At 38.0% G+C, this 26,626-nt stretch overlaps 2 protein-coding genes across 2 annotated transcripts; one reads left to right on the forward strand and one right to left on the reverse strand.

Annotated features, from left to right (window-relative positions):
- Nucleotides 1-512: 512 nt before the first annotated feature.
- On the reverse strand, nt 513-21,587 carry LOC100705130 (SPRY domain-containing protein 3). The gene is made up of 11 exons (XM_005469439.2): nt 21,467-21,587; nt 19,909-20,055; nt 19,741-19,816; nt 13,100-13,224; nt 12,321-12,453; nt 12,013-12,201; nt 6,768-6,917; nt 5,046-5,103; nt 4,288-4,407; nt 4,077-4,201; nt 513-2,779 (listed from the first exon to the last, which is right to left on the reverse strand). The coding sequence occupies exons 2-11, from the start codon at nt 20,034-20,036 to the stop codon at nt 2,645-2,647; spliced, it is 1,239 nt and encodes a 412-aa protein (XP_005469496.1). The 5' UTR covers nt 20,037-20,055; nt 21,467-21,587; the 3' UTR covers nt 513-2,644.
- A 2,213-nt stretch (nt 21,588-23,800) lies between these two features.
- Nucleotides 23,801-26,245, forward strand: LOC100709587 (insulin-like growth factor-binding protein 5). The gene is made up of 4 exons (XM_003441337.5): nt 23,801-24,302; nt 24,652-24,680; nt 24,808-24,927; nt 25,042-26,245. Exons 1-4 carry the CDS (start codon nt 23,993-23,995, stop codon nt 25,144-25,146), a joined length of 564 nt encoding a protein of 187 aa, XP_003441385.1. The 5' UTR covers nt 23,801-23,992; the 3' UTR covers nt 25,147-26,245.
- Nucleotides 26,246-26,626: the final 381 nt, after the last annotated feature.

Genomic DNA, 26,626 nt, shown 5'->3' on the forward strand with positions numbered 1-26,626 from the left:
TTTATTCAGTTTCAGACCAGTCAGAATACATCGTCGTTCTTAATTTATCTCGAAATGAGTGCTATTGATGCTGGCAAGGTCGATTTCCATTTGAGAACAGTGAGCCAAAGAAAAAGCTCTAACTTGTGATAAATATGAACTTTATCCTTTATACTGAATGAATAACATCCAATGTTTACTGTCATCTTACAGCTTTGCTGTTATCTAACCAGTGTAGGTGGTTAGAAAGATATATACCTTAATCATCCCATAAATGTTGTGCTTATCTGAAAAACATTAATATGATCTCCATTTGAAAAAAAATACTGAATAAAAGATTTCTTCTATAAAAAAAATTAAATAATCAAATTTAAACCAGAAAAACATTTCATCTACATAGAAGAAACACAACTTTTTTTTTTGCTGGCATTAAAAAAGTAAAGTTAGTCTTAAGATTTAAAGTTAGTAGCCAGCACAGCATGCTCATTAAAATAAAACCTGAAGGGAAGAGGAAAGAGAAATGTAGCCAGTAGTGTGATGACTTTAAATATTTTATTAACATTTTTGGCATATTTATCTGATTGCTTTAAGAGACAACAAAAAATACAAAAAGTAAATTCGATATGAAAGAAGAACATATATAAGAAGGGATGTGAGGGCAGGATAGGTCTGTTGCAACAGCTCCTGTTAGGCGTGGTCACCAAAATGGTTTACAGTACAGGCTGATGTGACAGTATGCTAAACATTATGTCAGCACACAAATAGCAGCAATGGAGCATAATTAATAATTTTTAAAAATATTTGCTGACCAAAAAGAAACAAAAACATCAGGGATACATAAGATCCATAAGATGTTTCTGCCTAAAAACATCTACGTGAATCAGTTCCAGCACCTGCATGGAGGCACTTGTTTGATATCTAAAGGTGATCAATATTCTACTGATTGACGGTGCGACTGCAGCTGATAAAAAAAACTCATTAATTTACAGGACTGGAGATAAAATTAAAACACTTTAAATGGTGGAGTTATCAGCAAATAAAGACCCGCTGCCATATTTTTATGAACATCTCACAACCTGTAACACAAATGCACCGTCTTCTGCTACAACTTAACTATCAGCGGAGGATATGCAGAGATTTCTTAACAAAAGACTTTTGTAATAGATTATAGTGGAAAATAATGTGGCGTAAGAATAAAAAAGGATGAACATGAAAACGTTTGGCTGAATTCAAAGTACAGCCCAAGATGACCTCACTGCAGAAAAAAAGACAACATATCATTTTCAAATTTGATTTTCAAATATACCTGAGAGCAGCAAGTAATATTACAGTATGGCTTCTTTTTACACATTCAGATCTGTAGGCCAACAGTCCAACTAGTGAGAAATTCACTTTATGCAAATATAAGGCCTTAATTCTTGCCCTGACGGAGTTTGATAACTGAGAATTGCTCTTCAGAGTTTTCCTTTGGAGACATTTGATATGCATTTCTAAAACACTTCATGATGATCCACAGAAAACACACTCAATATGAGGATTACATAATTTTTCCCCCCTGAAAACATCAGAAGGCTCCAATGAATTTGGCATTTCTTGTCATTGATATAAACATCTGTGATTTTCTTGATTGGTTGATGGAAAAAAGTAAAGAACATGTATGTAGTTACACTTTGACACCAAGCACTCAAGCATTCAAGGGAAGTGAATAAACAGGACTACGAACCTCATACTGTCACCTAAATCTGTTTGAGCTTCTTCCTCTCACATGGTTTCGATTTTAATCATACCGGATTTTAAAAAAAGGTAAACAGCACAGAGTTGCAGAACATTTCTGCTTATTTAAACAGCTTCCACCAATACAGCAATTAAAGGCCATTAAACAGTTTTGATGTAATTTCAACAAATTGCTATTAAATTTAATTATCTCGTAACTGTCAAAGCATGTGGCTTGAACCGTTTCCACAAAATAAGCTGTAATGACTCCATGTCAGAACAAGCACACATACCCACAAGGAATGGAGCAGCTAGTTTTTCCTGTAAACTCACTGTTCATTTAGTGCACAGCTGTTTCTTTGGAAGACTTTCTGAGGATTTTTTTTCTAAACTGCGACTCTCACCACTGAGTGTCAGTAATTCACTGTAAGTAGGAAGAAGCAGCAGAGCTGTGAGGATAAGCTCAGGATGGCTGCAGGCTGTGAGAGTGCCATTTGCTGACATGCATTATTGCTGATAACTAATAGGGTCCATTTGTTAGCTCATGCTGTTTCTGGACTTTTACATTCATTATTCTGTTGAGCCTCTTTTTGACATTTTATCCCCTTTTTTAACTTTAAGATGTTTATGTATTATTGCTACAGCATTACTCCATATCCTTAAAAAATCTCAGATTTTTTTTTAACAATTTCTTACAATATAAAATTTTAAAAAAGCTATTTTTAGGCACATATTTAATATTAACTCATAATTCTTATAAAAGTTTTTGCCAGCATATTAACTTATTCTTACAGCACGAGGGAGCCACACTCAGCTTCTACACTGGAATGACTTTTCCGGGAACATTCTGGAATTTGTTGATTTTTACCATCCGATCTCCAAAATGCACAGAAGCTCATTCCCTTGTCCTTGCTCGGATCTCACCATTCAGCTCTCATTTCCTCCACCCTGCTCATCCACTGAGGGGGTGCAGGTCCACTCTGACCTTCTCCCCAGTGCTCATCATGCCAATGGTAGGATAGAAGCCTCCTACAGGTAAGGCCACTTCCCTCCGGCCCACCACTTTTCCATTCCGGGTGAAGAACACCTGAACAACAAAGAAAATATATTAAGACTATCTGCTGGGAAGATGGCATATACAGTACTGTGCAAAAGTTTTGAGCCACCCCTCATTTCTTTATATTTTGCTTCCATATGAGCCAGACTTTATTGCAGTTTCTTAAAGTGCTCTCCAGGCTTTCCAGAGTCTTTCAAAATTTTTCTGCTTTTTCTACTCTTATTCACTCTAGTCCTTGCACCTCACCATTTTCAGAGGAATTCAAGCAATAAAAAAGTGCACCTAACTCAAGGGATGAACCAGGGTTGTGCCTACACATACCAGATACCTTAGAAAAGAAATAGTTTCAAATGGTATCTTTATGCACAAGAAAACTGTCACAAAAACACATCTTTTGCTCCCATTTTAGTTGAATCTACAAAAAAATTCCAAAGATAACACAGTCTAACAGACATAAAATTGTATTTTTGCATTTTTGTACCTATAGTGTTATTCCCAAAGTGCCATTAGCTGAAAACGTGGCATATGCACTGTGTGTAGTGTGTTTACTTCTAAAAAAAATGAGCAGATTGTCGAGGATTAAAAAGGAAATAGCAGGTCTAAAAAATATCTACAGCAGATGATCAGTGTCTGAAAGTCAAATCCTTAAGAAATAGGTGGAAAAAATCCAGTAAAGACCTGACACAGGACCTCAGAGATGCATCTGACCCTTCAACTGATCCATCTACTGTTCACTGAAACCTCAACAGAGACAGTCTCAGTGGAAGGGTGGCTGTCAAGAAGCCATTCTTAAGGAAGGGAAAAGGCTGGGGTATGCCAAATTACACAAGAACTGGACCGAAAATCAGTGGCAACAGGTCTGAAGGAGTGATGAATCCAGATCATTTTTCAGCATGATAATGATCCCAAACGCACTGCCAATGCAGTAAAAGCATACCGGGACAGAAAAAACACACAGTGGAACACTATCAGTCACCCCAATGCCTGGACCTCGACATTACTGAAGCAGTGTGGGATCATCAAAAGGCAGCCAAGATCCAAAGAAGAGCTTTGAATGTCCTTGAAGAAACCTGGAGAAGTATTCCTGAAGACTACTGAATGATAATGATAAGCTGTCTAAGAGTGCAGGCTGCGTGGAAGAGTAAAAGGGGTCATACCACATACTGACTTTCAAACTCATCAAAATTGTATAAATTCTGTTTTTTCCTTATATACTGTAAATTCATTTATGGCTTTATTGTTTTAATAAACTGCTGCACCTGTTTCCCATTTTCCTATCAAAACATAAAGAAATGATTCCAATTTCCACACTGTGAAAGGATCTCACCATGACCTTCCTCCCCTCTAAATCTTCTCCCTCATCCTCATCCTCATCTTCATTGTTTGCATACAAATCATTGTGAACCTCCAAGGGCTTAGCAACCCCATCGAAGTCCCAGTCGTCGATGTCATCTGAAAGTACCCAGTAAGAAAGAAAGTTAGAGGCTGCACGTGTGAAGGCAATTTGAAAAACGTGCGAACAATATAAACACGTTCACCTCCGCCATCAATGTTGAAGTCACGCGGAAACATGATGCCGCAGCCCATGATGTCCCCTTCAAGGCAGCGTGGCCCAAACGGGTCCCCGACCCCACTGCCGTGGAACAACTTCCCATCATCTATGAAGAACAACAAGGGATCCGATTACAACTTTATTCCACATTAACAAGAGTATTACATAATAAAGAAACAAATATCAAGATATAAAACAACATCTCTCATCTGCCAACATGTAACAGTGAACAGTGTAAAGAAATATCCATCATTCATTTTCCAAAGTGATTTGGACAAACACACGGCCACTCCAGCAAGCAATTTAGAGTTTCCATTTTACCTGATCTGCATGATTTAGACTGTGGGAGGAAATCAGAGCAACCAGAGGAAACAGACATAGACATAAGGGAGACCATGCACTGATTACACTGAAACAATATCACTCTGAAGTTTACATCTTTTCCCAAGTGCTGGGAGTAAAATAGAGCTACTCAGGAATCAATCAGAAACATTACATTAATACAACTTAAAGCAATGATCAGTAAATAACCATTCAGCCCTTTTTAAGATCGCTGGAAACATTTGTTTGGTGCCACTTTCTGTGTCACTGATGGTAACACAATGATTGTATCCACTATAAAAAATTGTCCATCGTACCATTGTGACGATGGACTCAAATGTGGGCTTGATTGGAGTGCAAATGTTTACAGACAGACAGTGACACCTAATCATCCACCATCAGGATTAGACTGAGCACTCTCACCTGCATGATAAGCTATGGACCCTCTACTCCAACCCGGATGTCTGTTTTTTGGGTAGTCCTGAAAATCAAAAAAGAAATTAGCTGCAGCTGATGATGGAATAAATTACTGCTAGGCTGATTGTTTCATTTTATACATTTATTTCCCTAAGATGCGATGCTTATCATGACTTTTTTAGACATAATAGACGTCCTCCTAAAGGTGTTTGAGTGTTCAGAGATGCCCAGCAGAACTCTTGTATTTTTTACAATTATTCAAAGCTGTGAGGGATTCTTTTACCTGAAATAAAACCAGCCTAACGCTGACTTTATAGGTACATGTTTAGCCTAAATTTAGGTGGTTAACGTATCCACACAAAGCCACGTACACAGAGCCCTGGAGTGATTGTGTGCACAGTGACAGGTAGAGAAATTGCACGTTGCAGTAAAGAAGATAAGACTGGAACAATACCACAGGCAAGTAAATAGCAGACAGTGACATTTTCAAAAAAAAAAAGGAATGCACTATAAACAAGTGTTCCTTTATCCAACATAAGCAATGATTGAGCAACTAGTAACTTAAGCATTTGTTAACTTGAGATAGAGAGAGAGAGAGAGAAAGAGAGACCCTTGTTTTGATTTTTGCAGCAAGAGGTAATACTTCCCATCAGCACACTGATGCATCTCGCAGGAGATGACGGGGGATGGAACTTAACCTCAGGAATGACCGTTTGATGGATTTATAATGCTCCACTAAAACCGCAGACACACTGAGAAAAACAATTCCTGGAAAACAATCAGCACAATGACAGAGCTCCATTCTCCACGACGTCTGACCCGAGGGCACGGCGTGCCCACACACAGTAACTAACAGCAGAGGAGTGAGGGGGAGCTTAACGTCAAGGGTGCCTGCAACAGCAATCCATTACCTCCCAAGCTGAGAGCACTATCCCAGCTGGCAAAGCAGTGGTGCGATTATGAAGAGTGACGCTCAATCAATTAGCATCCAATAACTAAGAACAGCGAGCACGAGCGAGCTGGCGGAGAACAACAACATCTGAGCCAAACTTCGTTTCATATCACTCATTCAAACGATGCAATCGCTGCAGCCTGAGCAATTATTACAGTGTTTTATTTGTATTAAACAGGATGTGCACAGAGTTCACATGAGGCCAGAGGCAGTTTGTTTTATCACTGATGTGTAAATATTTAACAGATCCAATTTAGTTTCAAAACACAGGACATCATTTCCCAGTTATGTAGGATTTACTTCAAATGATCCAAATGCATTAGGATTACATAGACAGATAGATAGATAGATAGACAGACAGACAGATGGATAGATAAGCCCGAGGAACTTGTGCAATCATTTTTTGCTAATCTACAATGATTGACTATTTGGAAATATAGAAGAAGTAGGACTAACTTTCCTATTCAGGAGGGCAGTCAGTAAACATGTTAGCATGCATATGGAACAACCTTCTATGGAAAACCAGATGTAGCGGTAAAATGAGACAATATTTATTCTGTTGTTAGCTTTTCCTCTTTCGGTCATCCATCACTTAGACTGGAAACAGTGAGAGCAGTGGGGCAAATGAGGGAGAGCGATGACGAGGTGTTAGAGGGGCAAAGAGAAGTTTTCTTTACTGACAGATAACCACGGTGTGTGTATAGTAAATTACCCCTTGTATCAATGTCAGTGACATGTGATCATTATTGTGATGACTGTAACGAGGAGCCTCTTACCCTGCGTGCCAGCCCCAGTGCAATATAACACTTCTCTCCAGCATCTGTGATCTCCAGCTCATAGTAGTGGAAGCGTGTGTTTAGAGGCCGACGGGCTTGAGCCAAGCCCACATCCACGATGCTCTTCCCTTTCCCTACGTACTCCAGCAGCTGCAGACATGACCCATACATACATGTTAAACATGTACAGCTAGTAGGAGAAGTCATATAATATTACATGCAGACACTACTTTGAAAACAGTATCAAGAGTGTACAAGATGAACACGATTAGGTAGCAAGGTACTTTATACCTTTAAATATGAAAAATGTGAGCGCCTATAGGTAATTTTAAAGGATAAAATAAACATGAAGTTGTATTTCACTCTTATACATAAATCCCCAAGCACCTAAACACAATTTCTGTCAATTCACCACATTCAGGATTTGGTGCTACAGCTGACTACAGGCGAGTTACATTATCAAACTTCCCTAGCGCTGCAGTTGGATGATGTTTTAGCATATGGTATTATCTCAGAATCGAGTAACTAAAGTCCTGCCAGATTTCCAATGTAACTTCTGTTCTGCTAATCTCAAAAACACAGTGAGGTCCATATGTTTTTGAACAAAGGCACAATTTTGGTGCAGACATTTAGATTTGATTCAACAAAAGTGTTGCTTTAACTGTTTGGGAAACAGCCATTTTTATACACAGTCCCCCACTTTAAGATGATAAATATTAATTTAGCATATCAAGGCAACATACTTATGAATACGAGAATTTTTTTTTTCGAGGATGAAACTCCTTTGCAGTCTTGGACTGCCAGAAGTCTAGAACCCATGGACCAAATGCTGTTTCCTCCCTTGAAATGCTCTGCCAGGCCTGAACTGCAGCAACCTCCAGTTGCTGCTTGTTGTCTCTGCATTAAGTTAATACATTTCTTTGTCTTATGAAACTTTTGGGTTACTTCTGCAGTATGGTCATTATCCGTATCCTTCAGAATTGATCCTTTTACTTCTACCAGCAGTCAGATCATCAATAAACACTAGTGGTCCAGTTACACTGGCAGCCATGCATGCCATGCCATAACATTGTCTCTGCATGTCGACATGACAGATAAGACCGATATCCTCTGGATCATGAGTAGTTTCTCTCCTTCTTCATACATTTTTTTTTGTTCCCATAATTCTGGTACAAGCTAATCTTGGTTTCATCTGTCTAAAGAACTTTTTTCCAGATCTGTGCAGCCTCTTTTAGATGTTTCCTGGCAAAGTCTAATCTGGCCTTCTTGTTCTCTGAGTAACCTTGTTGTAAACCCTCTCTATTTACATTCAAGTGTTTCCCTGACTGTAGACTTACGTCCTTGAAAGTGTTCGTCACTTGGCTAGATGTTGTTGTTGTTTTTCTTAAACATGGATATAATTCTGTCATCATGTACTTCAGCTGTCTTTGGTGGCCTTTCAGGCTTTCTGGTGTTGCTGAGCTGGTCATTCCTTCTTTTTAAGAATGTACTGTTGATTTTGGCCTCTCCTAAAGTTTTTTTTCCCCATTTCTCTGCCATTTATTTTGGATTTTCAACCCAACAATGGTCTCCCTCACTTGTACTGCCATCTCCCTGGACCTTGTATTGAGAATTTCAGAGGACAGATACAAAATGCAAATTCATCTGCGTAATATGTTTTTAATATTGAGTGAACGGACTTCACCCGGCCATAAAACAGTTTATGAGTCCAATTACTTTTATCCCTCTGTAAATGAGGGACCATGTAGAAAATGGTATGGTTAATGCCATATTTTTGCTAAACCCATTCAATTAAACCTGAAAATCTGTACTTCACAACATCTTGGTTGTTTTGTTTAAAAGCAGTTGTTTGTTACAAAGACCAAAATTACAAAACAAAAACGTGTTACTGTCCAAAAACATGGACCTACCTTTACATGAATCACTACTTTCAGAATTTGTTGCAAAAAGCTTTAGAAGCCTACAGAGATTACTAAGACTTTCCAAAATAATTTCTCCAATAGTTGAATTTAAACAGTGTTGCTTTAGTCAAGTGGGTGGTCAGTCAAATTGTATGTGTCACTCTGACAGCTTAAAAGACAAAACTGGAGAAAGAAAGTTTATCCGAATGATTATAACCACTACATTATATTTGACTGCTAGTGCAAGCATGTCTGATTCTGCACCAGCTTGATTACAGCTTCTGTTTCAGGTTGCTATAAACATTCGCTAAAGAGAGAGCATGTTTCCATCTAACATTAATGCAAGACGAAACCAGTGTTACACCAACCAGTCAAGCTAGAGTTCATATCCATATCTAAGACCTTTGACCTTTTGGATATGAAACAGTACCACTTATTTTATCTTGGAAATTTTGTTATAATTACTGAGGCCAAGTGAACATTTATACCAAACTTCATGATATTCCCAAAGGGTATTCAGAGCTGGCTGATGGGCGAGCTGAAAACTTAACGCTTCGGTTGTCACTGGTAAAAACCAGGCTGCAACACTGTGCGTATCTTTCTTTCTATGACAGAAATTAATTTGTCATCTATGCATTTAACTGTCTGGGTACGAAACAGGGGCTGCCCTGTTTTGTACATGCAGCCAAGAAACTCAGCCCTACTAATTTAATTCTCTCTCCACAGGACCCATTAAAATGTCATCAGAGCAGATGAGGACATGTGCACATAATATGACCATCTGAAGATACCTTCATCAGCTAAAAAAAGCCAGAAGTGCTCTGCCTAAAATCTCATTAAAAATAAAACAGTTACCCAGTTAACTCCTTTTTTTTGTCACAACGAACAAGCGGGATTAAATTTTGTCATGATGGCATTTTGCATTCTTAAATATTATCTAATTTATTATTTGTTAAATCAGTATTTACCCCTGATTAATTTCTGGAGAAGGTGAATATTCTTTTTCTTTAAGTAGAAAACAGTTGCTCCGATGCTGTAACTTTGGCTGACCTCACAGCTATCATTTGGATTACAGCTGCTAGTTAATCATTCAGTAATCTATAAATACCTGTGCCGGTTTCAGCTCATGACAATATTGAACCTGATGATATAATATTGTTGTGAAAAACGAAAATGAGATTCAAGTAGATAAAGAAACCCAAACATCTGAGTAATTAGTTCTGATTGAATACAGTCTTAAAAGTCCTGCGGTGTTTTTACTGATACCACTGGCAATGATCCACTGTTGCTGTTGTCAGTAGCAACAAAATAAAGTGAGTAACAGCATGATACTAACGTGACACATAATACCAACAACTCCATACCTACTGCAGTAAAGCAAAAGCAAGACCCAGCAGCAGACAGACATGTGGCGCAGCGGATGTCTGCCTACTCACTGCCCATCTGTATATGCAGAGTCACATAGAACGGCTTTAATTTTAGATAAAGGTTGATCATCTCAGTCTTTTATAGTTAGTCTCACTAATACATGCCCATGCTAACCCATTTAGGTGTTTGCTAAGCAACATGAAGACATCGCAAGATATTGTTCATATTTTGATTTTTGTGGCTAAAATGAGAAATTACTGTCACTAAATAAAAATGATGTGATGCTTTTAGAAGGTGTTGTAAGTACATAAATGCTACAAATGGGTCACTTTATCACACTGACAGGTGGTTGCTAGGCTCTTTGATAACATGTGATATAGATAAGAATCTTTAGAAACCTAAGCTGTGCGTGCTGATTCTGATTGCTCAACTCTTGATTGTGTAAGAGAAGTTCGCTAACAAGCTGAGATTTTGTGTATTATAGTCAGACTCTTGGTAGCTAAAAAGTATTGCTATAGAGCTAGGATGCATAATCAAAAAGATGAATCCTTGCAATACTGTGTCTGAAATCCTCAAGAGGCTTAGCCTTTTGCCAGACCTGTCTGGTTAAATAAATAAAAAAAGAACTTTTAAGTTAAAACTCGTTGTGCTTTTGGCATCCTAGTGCTATCCTTAACTTGTGTTCCTGCAGGTCAGGCTGGCTGTTCATGCTGCAGCTTGCAGGCCCTGCACTCACACAGGAGAGGGCCATGTTTTTAGAAATAACGGATAAACAAATGTGCGGGTGGCATGGAGGTTACTCTAAGAGTGCAGTTTTTGTGTGTATCAACTGCTGAGTCAGACAAAAACATTGCAGCCAAGCAGTCAAAGGGGGGGGGGACCCAAATGTAGAAAGCCAGAGTTGTCATTGAACAACTCGGAGAAAATGTTGCTTATTTTTCTATTGCTTTGTTTCACTTTAGTACTTCTTGTCTTTACAATCTTGAATATTGCAGTCACAATTTCTGTCACAACATTTTGGTTGTAATGTGGGTGATGATGCACTAATTCCATCAATGATATTATACATGTGAGCACATTTCTTATGTTAGCTCTTTGATTCAAAGCCCCTTTTAAAGGAATATAGAAACACTGAATAAATGGTTTATAGCACAGTATAGTTTAGCTGTACCCAGCTACATGGGCATTAAAACTGTTCATAAACGTATAGTATTTGTCACCAGTTGCTACAGCTTCTTAAAGGTTTAAAGCCAGTATTTAACCACAAAGTGAAAGTCTTTAGATTTAGAATCTGTTTTGTGAAAGTGTCCTGGGTTAAGAGCATTAACTTGTTTTGTGATGACATAAGAAACTGGAGATCCTAGAGAAAACCAGCACAAGCCCAGGGCGACTATTTGGTAACCACTGAGCCATCATAATAGTTACAAACAGTTACTGTACTGCTATAAAGTTACGTATTATCCTGTTTGCCTCTACTCATAATACTTAATACTTAGATAAAGGCTTATACCACATAACATTGCGTTGCATTTTTCAATTGATTCTCTTACTTTAAATCACTTTAAGAAGACTCGGATGGTGTCTGAACATGCTGGATCTTGCAAGGGTTAGTTAGGGTTAGAGTCATGATTCTTCTCCTGATTTAGCAATAACATGATGGACAGTTTGAAAAGATTACCACATTCAGTTCAGAAGAAACCAAACAACACTGATTGTTTGATCTACACTTTCTTTTTCCTACATTACTCACATTACAGCTCTGACAGTCTGCTAGAAGATTTTAGTGTATTATGCCATTGGCTGCCAATATAGCTCCAAGCTGCTATCCTCAAGAGACATATGAAGCTCTGTTCATTTTCTATTCCACACCACCTGATATTTTTCATTGTCTACGCTGCTTTGTTGCTCAGTGAAGTGGCTCGCGTTAGGCAATTTATCATCACATCCTCAAGGCCAACCTGTTCCAAAGGACTTACCGTGCCAGTGACCTTGACATCATGGAGACGAGCCCAGTCCTCTTCGTGACTGTCAACTATCATCTGTCCATCATCCTCCTCCATTCCCCATTCAGCATTCAGGTCCAGCAGCACTTCTTCACCTAAAGAGTGCATCCCCACTGCAGGGTAGAGACCATCAGGAGACGCTGGGATCTCCACATTGCCAACCTGAGCACACAGAAAGTTTTTAAGAGATTAGCAGCGAGAATATATGAAATCTGTATTAAAATTTTTTTTTAAAATCTGTGTAAAGTGATACAATGGCACTTACGGGATGCACTACTTACTTCGTGACCATTCTTGGTGAAAAACACTGTTAACTGTCCGTCTTCACCATCTAGTGATATTCCACAACCGATTCTGTCACCTCTGCAGCATTTTGGACCAAACTGCTGTCCTACAGTGTTGCCATTATACAGCCTGCAGAGAGACAAAAAGGAGAGGCCATTTACCTCGCTATAGTCATTGTTTCTATCTTTACAAAAAAAAAAAAAAAAAAAAATCAGACGAAAACGCCTTAGTCATTGATCTAAGGTACTGCATTATGTGCAACTGTAAAAGTAAGAAGTTGTGTCATAGTCTAGGTCTCGCTCTCTTTCTCTTTCCAATCATTTACTGTCAAAGCTCAAACAAAAACACACAATATAAAACTGAAAACTAATGATCCAAAAGAATTAAAACATGCTTGTGTACTGCTGATGGCTTTGAGTTCCAGGTCAGTGTGCCCTTTTTAAGTTTTCATCACTTCGCACGTCATTCATTTGAAGGGAACATACAGGAAACCTTCACAAAGTAGATAACCACACCTGCTCAATAAATCCTGATGTGCAGATCGACTATTCTTCGTCCAATTGCTGAAAGCATTTTATTCTCACACTCACAAGAGCCAAACACTAAATATGTGAGTGCGCTCCTTCAGGCTGTTCCCAAAAGTATTCAAACGAAAGTGCTGTGTTTCTGGTTCCTCAATCATGACTGACACATGAGCACACACTGCTAAAAGTGCTTTAATGTGGAGCATATCCATATCATGAATGTAACTGTAAAGAAAATAATTGTCACATACTTGCCATCATCAGCATGGAAAGCCACAGAATTTGGTAGCCAGCCTGGTTGATGATCCAGTTTGTAAAACTGAGGCACCAAACCAACAGCAATCATTCCCCTCACTCCTGTTTCGATTATAGTCACCTGAAAAGACCAAAAGCACTTTTACCACCTATTAAAATCACTTTTTAATGGCATTAAGAAGAAAGTGTGCAGTCCTTCTAGCTGCTCCTAAATCCAAAAGCTTTGAAACAACCTGCAACAGAATCAGTGACTTTTGTTAAACTGCTTCCTGCAACACAACAATCTTGTCTTTTTTTAATTAAGAATTATTATCATCAAATTTAAAGATGCTTTTATAAAAAAAGTGAGATAGTGTTTAGAAGAGCTGCAGTATGAGACCAAGCAGTGAGGTTAAAGGATGCATAAGCGTATCTTGTCTTATGGTGGCAGTTGCAGGACAAGGGCAATTTAATCACTGAGAAAAACACCCATAGTATGTACATGTTCACAAATAACCAGGATTTAAGCTAATTCTTGCATAATGTATTATAATGCTGATGACTAAAAGAGATGTTAATGACTAGCATGTTTAGCATGTTAATATTTGTATAATATATTGTATAATACATGTATAATATTATATTTAGAACCAATGTGAACCTGGTTCTAATGGAACGTTAGTACTTTTGCGCCACTTTTGTTTATGAGTCCTTATTTAGTCATAAAGTAAAGAACAGCACTAAAACAAATGCTGATGCATATCTGATCATGAATATCCAGTTGTTATTAAGACATTTTATTCAACGTGGTTTTACCTACTAGTTAAGAGTTTTTAAGTATTTTATCACAGCACACAAACTGATCTGAAAAACCAACTACTAGGGTCCTGCAGGTTTACATGCTGTTACAGGTTTTATTTTGGACTTGCACTGCTCCTCTTCTCACTTCATAACATTTCCAAATCAACTTGATGCCAGATCTTTGTACAACCCCACACGATAGTTCAGAGTGAATACTCTTAAGTAACGAGCTGGGCTGCACCACTGTTATCATAACTGAATAGTGACCGTATGTCATCATCCCCGGGGAACCCTTAAAGGACACAATGCAACTGGAGCACTGCTGGCAAATCCAGGGCAAAGAGAAGTTTTTCCCATGACCTCAGCACTCATCTCCTGAGAGTAAGAAGCAATATTTATTTCTTTTTTTGTTCTACTGGAAAACATGTGGGTGAACCCTAAAATCTGCAATCAGGCCAATAATTAGCATCCACTTAATCATTTATTAGTTGAAAAGCCCATTTGCGCAAATTGTATTCTTCCTCCTCCAAGGTAACTCCCATACAGTGAGTCACTAGGGTGAAGCACATGAAAGTATCAGTCTTGAGGGCTGGTTACTTTTTCACTCTACGTCAGAGCAAGCAGGATGTGTGTGTGTTGGCAAGTTTGAACATGGCAGATTCTGATACATTCACTGTCCTGGGATTTTTATGTTGTACAGTATGTAGATTACCAGAAAATGTAAAATAAATACAGGGTGCATGACTTGAAATGAGCTGTGACTATTTGAACTATGAACTGATTTGTCAGGGATTAAGTGACTGAATCATCAGACTCAACAGCTCAAAAGTTACCACCGAAACTTAAACACTGAGTATCTGTTTTTCTTTTTTTAAATTACAAAACAAGTATAATGGAGACCCAACTGGGTACTTTTGCTGGTGCTGATTAAAGAAGTTTTCAAGTAAGCGATCGGAATCAGAATCTATTGATGTTGACAGTAAAATCTGGCAGCCCTACGAAGAAAGAGGTATTTTGTAGCCTTCGAGTACACAAACATATCCTTAAAAAACTGCATGCTGAAGATGGCAAATACTAGCCTATTTAGTTAGCTAACTTTAGCTAACTATATCTTCCCTCATTAGCTGGCAAAATTGACAATCATTTGCTAGAAATGTGAAGTTTGATTTTGCAAATATTTTTCTAGAATACTCACAATAATTTCAAAAAAATCACCAATTTTTTAATTAAATGAAACGACACTAGCTACTTACAACACCTTTAGATAAAGTGAGTTTTCTTCTTTATAGAATGAATTATGATTAAATGTGATTGCTATCATGTACTGAAGCTTCAAGAATAAATATTTTGAATCATGGGATCTTTCAAGGTCCTCCCGTGATTCAAAAATGTAGGTTCAAAAGAAAAAATGAACCCTCAAGTGAAACCTGGTAAACTGAATGAGCTGTGGCTGAAAATCAGAGCTACTGGAAATATGTACAGTGTTGTTTCAAAAACATGCAGGTATGACTTTGAGAACTTGGCTTCAACAGCACAGAATGTAAAAAAAAAACAAAAGAAAAGAAAAACCTGCCAAGTGATTCCAGAAATCACCACTGCAAGCTGAAACATCTTTGTTTCTCAAAGGCATCATTTTTCCATGAAGTTTCATGATTCATCTCTCATCATGACTCCAAAAACGAAGGGGACCTGCCAAGTCTCCTTCTGTCACACAAAATAAAGAGGCAGTGCCAACACTGAACTTCCTATTACACGGTTTCAAAATTAAATGTACAAGAAATGAATGTTTATATTTTTATAACATAATAACTCATAATTGATAATCAATTTTTTCCTCACCTTTAGGATTCTGTCTATTCTTTTTAACAGTTCATGTGTCACTCATGAACTCATAATTTGATTTATACATACATACATACACATACATACATATATATACATATATATATATATACACACACATACATACATACACACACATACATACATACATATATATACACACACACATACATACATACATATATATACACACATACATACATACATACATACATATACACATACATACATACATACATATACACACATACATACATATACACACATACATACACATATATATATATATATATACACATATATATACACACATACAGTGGCTTGCAAAAGTATTCGGCCCCCTTGAACTTTTCCACATTTTGTCACATTACAGCCACAAACATGAATCAACATGAATCAATCATACATGATTCCAAACATTTTTTACAAATAAATAACTGAAAAGTGGGGTGTGCGTAATTATTCAGCCCCCTGAGTCAATACTTTGTAGAACCACCTTTAGCTGCAATTACAGCTGCCAGTCTTTTAGGGTATGTCTCTACCAGCTTTACACATCTAGAGACTGAAATCCTTGCCCATTCTTCTTTGCAAAACAGCTCCACAACTGCCCTGTGATGGCCTCAGAAGTTGTCTAAGAGAATATTGGGAGCAACAACACCATGAAGTCCAAAGAACACACCAGACAGGTCAGGGATAAAGTTACTGAGAAATTTAAAGCAGGCTTAGGCTACAAAAAGATTTCCCAAGCCTTGAACATCCCACGGAGCACTGTTCAAGCGATCATTCAGAAATGGAAGGAGTATGGCACAACTGTAAACCTACCAAGACAAGGCCGTCCACCTAAACTCACAGGCCGAACAAGGAGAGCGCTGATCAGAAATGCAGCCAAGAGGCCCATGGTGACTCTGGACGAGCTGCAGTGATCTACAGCTCAGGTGGGGGAATCTGTCCATAGGACAACTATTAGTCGTGCACTGCACAAAGTTGGCCTTTATGGAAGAGTGGCAAGAAGAAAGCCATTGTTAACAGAAAACCATAAGAAGCCCCGTTTGCAGTTTGCCACAAGCCATGTGGGGGACACAGCAAACATGTGGAAGAAGGTGCTCTGGTCAGATGAGACCAAAATGGAACTTTTTGGCCAAAATGCAAAACGCTATGTGTGGTGGAAAACTAACACTGCACATCACTCTGAACACACCATCCCCACTGTCAAATATGGTGGTGGCAGCATCATGCTCTGGGGGTGCTTCTCTTCAGCAGGGACAGGGAAGCTGGTCAGAGTTGATGGGAAGATGGATGCAGCCAAATACAGGCCAATCTTGGAAGAAAACCTCTTGGAGTCTGCAAAAGACTTGAGACTGGGGCGGAGGTTCACCTTCCAGTAGGACAATGACCCTAAACATAAAGCCAGGGCAACAATGGAATGGTTTAAAACTAAACATATCCATGTGTTAGAATGGCCCAGTCAAAGTCCAGATCTAAATCCAATCCAGAATCTGTGGCAAGATCTGAAAACTGCTGTTCACAAATGCTGTCCATCTAATCTGACTGAGCTGGAGCTGTTTTGCAAAGAAGAACGGGCAAAGATTTCAGTCTCTAGATGTGCAAAGCTGGTAGAGACATACCCTAAAAGACTGGCAGCTGTAACTGCAGCAAAAGGTGGTTCTACAAAGTATTGACTCAGGGGGCTGAATAATTACGCACACCCCACTTTTCAGTTATTTATTTGTAAAAAATGTTTGGAATCATGTATGATTTTCGTTCCACTTCTCACGTGTACACCACTTTGTATTGGTCTTTTACGTGGAATTCCAATAAAATTGATTCATGTTTGTTCCTGTAATGTGACAAAATGTGGAAAAGTTCAAGGGGGCCGAATACTTTTGCAAGCCACTGTACATACATACATATACATACATACATATATACACATATACATACACACACATATATACACACACACACATATATACACACACACACATATATATATATATATATGTATATGTGTGTATATATGTGTATATGTGTATATATATGTGTATGTGTGTATATATGTATATGTGTGTGTGTGTGTGTCTATATATATATATATATATACACACACACACACACACACACACACACATACATATATACACACATACACATATATATACACATATACACATATATACACACATATACATATGTATACACACACATATACATACATACACACACATATATATACATATATATACTAGAGATGGACCGATCCGATATTACGTATCAGTATCGGTCCGATACCGATTTCAGTATTGCTGAAATATGAAATATTTTGGGTGCAGCGTATTTTTTACATACAGGTATAACAGAATAGCTTTAGTGTTGTTGTTTATTTAAACTTGAGTATGAACTTATACAAAATGCAGCAAGATATTAAAAAAACTGTTTTATTGATTAAAAAACACTATATCGGATTCATATCGGTATCGGCTGATATCCAAATTTATGATATCAGTATCCGACATAAAAAAGTGGTATCGTGCCATCTCTAATATATACACACATATATATATATATACACATTACAACACATTGTGTAGTTGTAGCCTCAGTGTATAAATGAGCTGTTGATAACTTATTGCATTCCCAGAAGCACTGTATGTTACTATATAGTGAGTGACAGAATGGAAAGCGAGAATATTTTTCTTAATTTTTTTTACATATTTGAAAAAATAAGAATAAATTACTGTAGCAACAACCAAATGGAAACAATTAAAAATTAAACAAAAATTATTATTAATTTGTACTGTTGTAAATGCATTTTTGTGCATTCATATTGACTGAGTGGCCTGAACAAAAACCTGCAAAGTGTTACACAGACAGACTCTGTATGAATATTGAGAGTTTTAAATATACTGCTGAATATTTTACAAGTGCCTGATGATTAGATTCAGTTACTTTCAGGCTCAGACGAGACCACCATTTCTCTTCGATAACACCACACAAAGGAAGTTCTTCTGTGCACAATCACTTTCATTACTCGAACGGAACTTCCACATCAATTAAACTGCATACTGCAGAATGAACGCATAATATATTCAAGTCTTCTAAAACTGCACTGTCATGTGGAAACGGGCACATGGCTTTTTTATTAACACTGAACTACAATGACAGCGCAGTAAAAATATATTTAAAACATTTTTTTGCTCAATATCCATTTGGTCTAAAATGGGTTTTGTGAAATGTGAAAACCTCCATTCACAGAGGTCATAACTAAGAGAAGCCTACACTAGAGAAAGTCTACAGCAGTCTTAGATTTAAAAAAAAAAGTGAAAACAGTCCAGCTCAGAAATTAAGAGGGTGGCAGAAAACTTGTTGGACTTTCCAACATTACATCATCAACTAATCAACAGTAAGAGTGAACTCACAGCAGTAAGAGTGAACTCACAGCAGGCGATCCACACTGTGTCTGAGCATGTTTAACCCCCCTAAGATCAGTGTGTTTGGCCAGTGTGAGTGTGAGAAGAACTGGGCACAGGTACAGTTCAGTTGGCAGGGAATTAGTGTCATCATTAACCATGTATGAGCATGGGAATAATAGTTTTAATACAAAGAGCTTGTTAATTTCTAATTAACAAATGTACAGGTAAGGTGAGAGGACAGTGTGTGACCACTTTCAAAAGTCAATTAGAGAGAAAGAGAGCAAGTTTCTGAGACAAATTGAAGCGTACACACACCCGTTACTTTAGGTGTAGTGTGAGTGTATGACAGCAGACGAGAGGGGAAATCCATGTAATGATGCCTGATGTGAATACACCCAAAAATGGTTCCCAACTGTGGCAATTAAAACCATATAGCTGGTCCCAATTTCAGTTCTTTAATGTGGCAATCAATCCACGATATTGTGGTTATGGACACGTACATTGTGTTGTAGAATAGGCAAGACAAGTGAAAACACAAATATCAGTGAGGTTATAAAAATTATCACAATGGTGTTTTAAGTAAATGTATAAGATGGTGCACTTACTTCAAAATAGCGGTTTCTTTTCGACAGTGGCCTGGCTGCCACAAAGCAGCCAACTTCATCTGAATTCCCATGATACCTACAAAGAGATCCATAATAATCAGCACTTAAGTGAAGTCGGATGCTAAATCAGTAGAAAGGTTCAATATTCCAAAGTGGCATTGTTTTTACCTGAGTACGTCACCATCTCTCAGCATCCTTTTGAGTCTCTCCCGGTAACGCACAGCTCGCACCTCACGAATTTCTCGTATTCGCCTCCTCCAGTTTAGAAAGCGATAATGAAGGTTTATGTCGTCCATGTCTGAAAACCATCACAATCTAGAACACAAAGAGCACATCTGAGATAAAATAATTGGTTTTAAAACACCAAAAGTTACTGTAAAAGTGGACGACTCCACCAAATTATGAACAAGAAGTGTTTTTACGCTGACTCTATCATCTACAAGGCTCAGAGGTTTAGTTAGTATATAACTGACATGAGTTTATGAGGAAAAATTAAATATAAATGCAGTCATCATAGGTATAAGTTTGGGAAATTCAGGGGCAGCACAGGATCTCCTTAATAAAACAGTAATGATTTCTGACCACAATATTGTGCAATCAAACAATACAAAGGACTTGGGTTTGATCCTCAGGCCAAACCCTTCCTGTGAGGAGACTCTGTTTTTCCGTTCACATTTAATCCTACTTTCCAAAGACAAGCAAAGGCCTGGACAGGGACTTCACCCTGCCAACAGGCACGAACGTGAGCCCCCGCCATTGTGTTGGCCCCATGACGGACAGGTTTCTCCCGTGGGCGACCTACACGCTAACCGAACTGGGGCTGACTCAAGAATAGACTGTCTCATCTCAAGATTCCCATGGCTCCCAGATTCATTTTGGCTCTTGCTCTCTTTTCTTTATTAAGTGCTGATAATATAAAGGCAAGCCACTTACTAGTAAAAGGATGTGAGTACACATATTTTCTCCTAAACTATAATTTATTCTTATAATATTCAGATTATTATCAAACAAGACAAAAAACAGAAACTGAAAAGCTTAAAAAGCAGGAAATTGAAAAAGAAAGATTTGTATTATAAATGACAAATAGATTTGCCCTTCACCTGTTAGTTACCCAATCAGCTGATGTCTCAGGTCTACCTCTGTCATACTACTTTCTAATATACAAGTCTATAATCAAAGCGGTGCCGACTCAGGTGACAGTACACACAAAGTTATATTTTTCCTTTTTAAAATTCTAATTCACCCTTTACTACAGAGCTATCTTTGTCGCGAAGCGTGGTGTGGGTATTTTCTTTTCACTGAGTCAGAGGTGGATCATTATACAGACATGCGCAGAGTTGAAAAGGTCTGAAAATGCTGTCATACACTAATGAAACCTATGTAAAATACGACTCACTATCATGCAAGGATATAATATATATGCTCGTTGTTTTGTTTGTTTGTGTGTTTTGGGATTTTTTGCCAAAGAAAATAATTATGAAAGCCTTAAGCTCGTATTATCACTTTGTTTCCTGCGTTTTACCACTACGATTTACTAATTTACGAGCCTTCCCCAAACACGACACTGCATTTCCCAAACTACAGACAGGACTCTGTTGGCCGGCTAGCTGCTTTCAGCGCCACAACATTATCTCGCTTTGTGGCTAATTACATGACGTAAACATGGATACACTTGAGTTTATACCCACACTATTCAAAGTCCCCCTGTCTTATAATGATTCCTTACTGTTTTATAACTTGTAACCCGTCGTTCTTCGGCTTTTCTTCCAATTTTAAGGAGGTGAACTCTGCCACTTTATGCCAAGGCAGCGCTGTCGGAAGTCCCGCCTCCTCGACCAATCAAACGTGAGGATGAATACGGAGAGAAATATTTAACCTGCGCAGTGCCGTGAGACAGCGATGCCGTTTGTAGTTTTTTTATTTTTCCCCTTTTGATTTTACAGTGTGCGTTTTTTTACGTCTACATCCAACTCTCTTTGCATATGATAAGAAAAGAAGTAGCGTGATCGACTCGACAATACTTTAAAAATAAAAATAAAATAAAATATATGTTTTATTTTATAAATGGCTGGTTTTGTTTTATTTGACCAGGCAGGTAATTGTTTTGCTCCTAAGAACGAACTCTGATACGGAAGTATTGGTTTTAGAGCATACAAAACGATGTTGTTACCATTAGGACTGCATTCACCAACTTGGGGAAAAAAGTAATAGGTTGAAATAATCTGGATGCATTGTTAATCATCCAGATAAGGAAATCCCAGAAAGTTGGACGTTGTGTAACGAACGTATGGACTGAACCTTCCGGAATAGGTTGAAAAGATTAGGTTGGATACCGTGCTGGACATTCCCCTGCAGATACAAGTGGTTCTCAAACTGTGACAGTAGTAGACTGTAGTAGGAGTGTAGAACATTGATAAAAATCTTTCACTTAGTATTTTGATTTTATAATATGTATATATATATATATATATATATATATATATATATATATATATATATATATATATATATATTATAAAATCAAAATACAATATATGTTATTGTCTAAGGAGCTTGGAAAGAAGTCTTTTAGTTTCTTGAAACTTCTCATCTGAGAAGCTTCTTCAGATCTAAGAGCAATTGGTGGAGAATGCCAGATTTTAAAGCCCTATTGGGAGTGTACCTAAGAGGGTCCGGGACCCTGGTAATTCTTAATTTTAAATTGCATTTATTTTTATTCCACGTATTTATGTATTTAGTTTTACATATTTCATTTTCACTTTGTAACAGATATTTTAATATTTTAATCTAGTGGATTAGTGGCTCTGTGGTGTAATAGTCAACACATTCATCAAGATTCCCAATCCATTCGAACCTCAGGGGTTCAGAAGCTCCTAGTGCTCACATAAAGTCCCAAGTAGTCCCAAGGCTGAATAAACAGGAGGGTTGTATTAGGAAGTTCCTCTGGCATAAAATCCGTGCCAAATCAAACATGTGGATCCATCCGCTTTGGCAACCCTTTGGGAAATAAGGGAGCAGCTGAAAGTACCTTATTGATCTCTATTTTGGATTATTTTCTTGATTTTGAAATGTCAAGCAAAACACTGCATCCCCCTCACAGCTTCTTATGAAGTTGAACCCCAGTTTGCGAGCTGGTTTACAGTTGTATAAACCGGCATGGAAATAAATGGACATAAACACTGAACTTAAGAGTAAGTTTGCTTCTGGTGGGGAAAATGAAAGCAGAACCCTACAAGTCCTAGCAACCATGAGATATTAAACGTATCAATTTTATGGCAAAATACTTTGAGCCTGTCCTTTAATTTCATGTGTTTGTGATTCACAAATGCGGAATTTACAGGGCGGGACTTTTAGCTTGTGGCTATTGATGTCTTAGTCATCTTGCCTTCATCGGCACTCCTTCAACCTCCCGGTGTCAATCAGTGTCAGCTTCAGCCCTGAGAATCTGTAAACACACTCTGAGAACACACTGTCGATTTAGCGGATAACGTTTAAAAAAAAAAAGTAGTGACAATATCAATAAAAAGGTTGGAGGTGTTGGAGTACCAAAATGCTTTTACTGTTGTTAACAGAGAAAAACTTCTATTATTTGGGGTGTTTTTTGAGGCTATAATATATATATATATATTTATGTATATATATATATATATATATATATATATATATATATATATATATAATATATACATATATTTAATATATATATTTGAATGCCATTGAAAACCGTGGTGTAATAAAACTAAATTTATACTGCAGAAAATAAAGTGTCTTTTTCATCTTTTAGCCCTACCATGATTGACTGGCCATAATAAAGCAGCACCTCCATAAATATATGACGATGATAAATGATCCTCTAAGTGGGGAAAAGGCAGAGCAATGGTGTAGCAAATGCAGCATCACTTGTGATTTATGTCAATGTAGAAAACATAGCTATCCAGTGGCATGACAGGCAACAAATGGCATGAGCGTGCGTGAGCACGTGTATGTGTCAGAGACAAGTCAAATGGGGTGTGCTCAGCTGTGTGGAAATGAGAGGAAAGCTAACATTCTCCATCACGTATCCCTCCCATACCTTTCCTCTTTAAAAGCTGCTGCCAGTGGCGTCTGTCAGCTGCATTATCACTTGCTGCTCTCAGCTGGAGCAAATTATCCAAAACTGGGAACAGAGTTAGAAAAGGGAATCTTGGAACCGTTTATTACTGCTACGAGGCTGCACTGGAACCATTTATTAGCAGACAACTTTTAGTGTAAGATGTTTATGTGTTTAAACATCCTGGTGCTGCTCCTCCTGCAGCTGGCTTGTTCAAGCCCACTGACCACACCGTCCAGAGGATGTCCTACCTGCAGAGGAAAGCACTCACAGAGGCAGCCGTCTGTAGAGGTAAATACCACAACTTTGGCTCTTGGAGAGCCGTGCGGCGTCTACACTCTGAGCTGCGCCCACGGTCTGCGTTGTGCACCTCCAGACGATGAGCCAAAGCCCCTGCGTGCCCTGCTGGAAGGCAGAGGAGTCTGCAGTAATGCCAGTAGCACCAGCCCGACTAAATCGGTCCATGTTGCTGGTAAGTTTCTGCTTACTTTTTGTACCTGGGAGAAGCTATGAATTAATCAGTGAAAGAGAAACATTATGGATTTAGGAGTCCTTGAATACTTATTATTATTATTATTTTGCTATTGTTGGCTGAGATACAATCTTAAATATCACATTTAACTCGAAAGTTAGCGTCCACTCACTGCTTTTCAGGTTATTATCATGTTATAATGGAAATTGGAGCATGACTAGAGAAATCAACATGTGTTACTAAGCAAAAGATCTCAAAATGTGTGAAATCTTCCTCAATTAAATGGCATAAAAGCTAAAATTTAAAAAACTGATGTTCTTGTTTGTTTTTATTTGCTTTCATGCTCTAGAAAGCACACCTACTGAGGATCCAGATGAGGTAAAAATGCTCTTCCTGTACTGTAAACCTATGTTTAAAAAACAAAACAAAACAAAAAGAGCACATGACTGACAGTGAATTATGGTAGGCACTACATATATCTGGTTAACTCTGTTCCTTCTCTCAGGCTCCATGCCGTCAGCTGCTAACGACAATCATCGAAGGTCTTAATGCCCATTTATTTACGTCAAACCATGATATCTACATGCCCAACTGTGACAAGCGTGGTTTCTTCAGAAAGAAGCAGGTGAGTTTCCAAATTAGATGATTTATAGGAAAAAGGACTGATCTCAGATTGACTCTATAGAGACCAGACATCTTTGCATTTAACTGTTTATTATGTCTGTTGTGTTTGCGGCAGTGTTGGTCATCTCGAGGTGGGCGGCGAGGAAAGTGCTGGTGTGTGGACAAGAATGGCATGCCGCTGTCTACAAACACTAAACAGAAGGGCGGTCTGAGCTGTTAAATGCAACGAGGAGGCTGAAGCTTCAGTCCCTGTGTGAGATTACGATGAAGGAACACCAGACGGAGCGTAAAGGGACCAAACACAGTGCCTCTTATGTGACTGTGCGCCAGCAGAGAGAAGGACATCACTTTTACAAGGCTGTTTAACAATCAGGTGAAACTTTAGTGTCCATGCGCCCTCTGCTGAACACATTAAAACTTTATTGGTTTGATGTCCTTTCACGTTAACCCTCACAACACGCGGCCATTTAGAAATGCTGTTTGCTTTTGAAGGGAAAGCACATTTGTTTTCATCCTAACTGACTCTAAATATTGTAAATGACAGCTATTGATTATTAGATTGATTAATCATAAATCATTTATGATTTTTTTCTTGAATAGAATATCTATGTAAGCATAGAGAGGCACATTTTCGGCATCCACCGGTGGCACATTGTGTTATTAATGCAAGTTTTGAATGTTAAAAGAGTGACTGATCGCTAGAAAAAAACTCTTTTCCAATTATGCCGGCATAGCTAAAACCTCCAGGGCTGATTAAAGAAGCAATAAATTTGGTTAGGTGTGAGGAATCAGCCTCAGTGGGTTCAATTATATTCTCAAAGTGGAGCAAAAACAAAAGAATTTTATCCCGAAACACTTTGTTATTAGGAATGAGTCCTGCACACTGGTGTATGCCAGCTTTTAGTCCCTTTTTCTCCTCTTCTTCTCTGATCAGCTCAGAAGAAAGGCTTTTTTTGCCATTTTTTGAGACCCAGTCGAACCCACAAAACCAGTTATTTAAGGTCATTTAACTTCATAAATTTCTCAATCCAAACAATAAGTTTAGAAAATATGGTCTGTCTTTTTTTCAATTTGTTTTTGTATCTTTTCAGTGTATTTATATATATTTTCCATATTTTTTTTAAACTTTGAAACCACTGTAATTGTACAACTGTCAATGCTGTAAAATATCTCAACATGTAATCCTATTTATGTTACTTTGGATATGATATTCTATTTATGTTAACATTGATAGTGCCATTAGTGATTAAGGACTTGGGGGCATTTTCGATTTTCAAGACTGATATACGGCGAAACACAGTATTACAAAAATAAATGTCTGTAAGATTTTTATTGGTTATTATATTAAAGATTTTTAAAATAAAACATGATTTAGTTTTTAAATTCATCTGACCCTTTAAATAAGAAGTCTCAGCTCTTTAGTCTAGTGGTTCCTGCAACCACAATGAAAAGAATATTATGATTTGCTGCAACGAGGGTGTGAAACATGTGGTCTGGAGGCCCGAACTGGCCCGTGGAATGGTCCAATACGGTCCACCTGGTGGTTTTGTGAAGTGTAAAAATTACAGCTCCCACTGTGATTTGCACCAGGAAGTACTGTGTTACAAGTCTTAGTGGTTAACAACCAAGCAGGAAGCATAGGGTTGCACTGGCCCCACAGTGCTTATGCATGAATGAGACAGTGTATATGACTGTGAACA

Source organism: Oreochromis niloticus, linkage group LG5 (assembly GCF_001858045.2).
Source record: "Oreochromis niloticus isolate F11D_XX linkage group LG5, O_niloticus_UMD_NMBU, whole genome shotgun sequence".
Classification (NCBI taxonomy): domain Eukaryota; kingdom Metazoa; phylum Chordata; class Actinopteri; order Cichliformes; family Cichlidae; genus Oreochromis; species Oreochromis niloticus.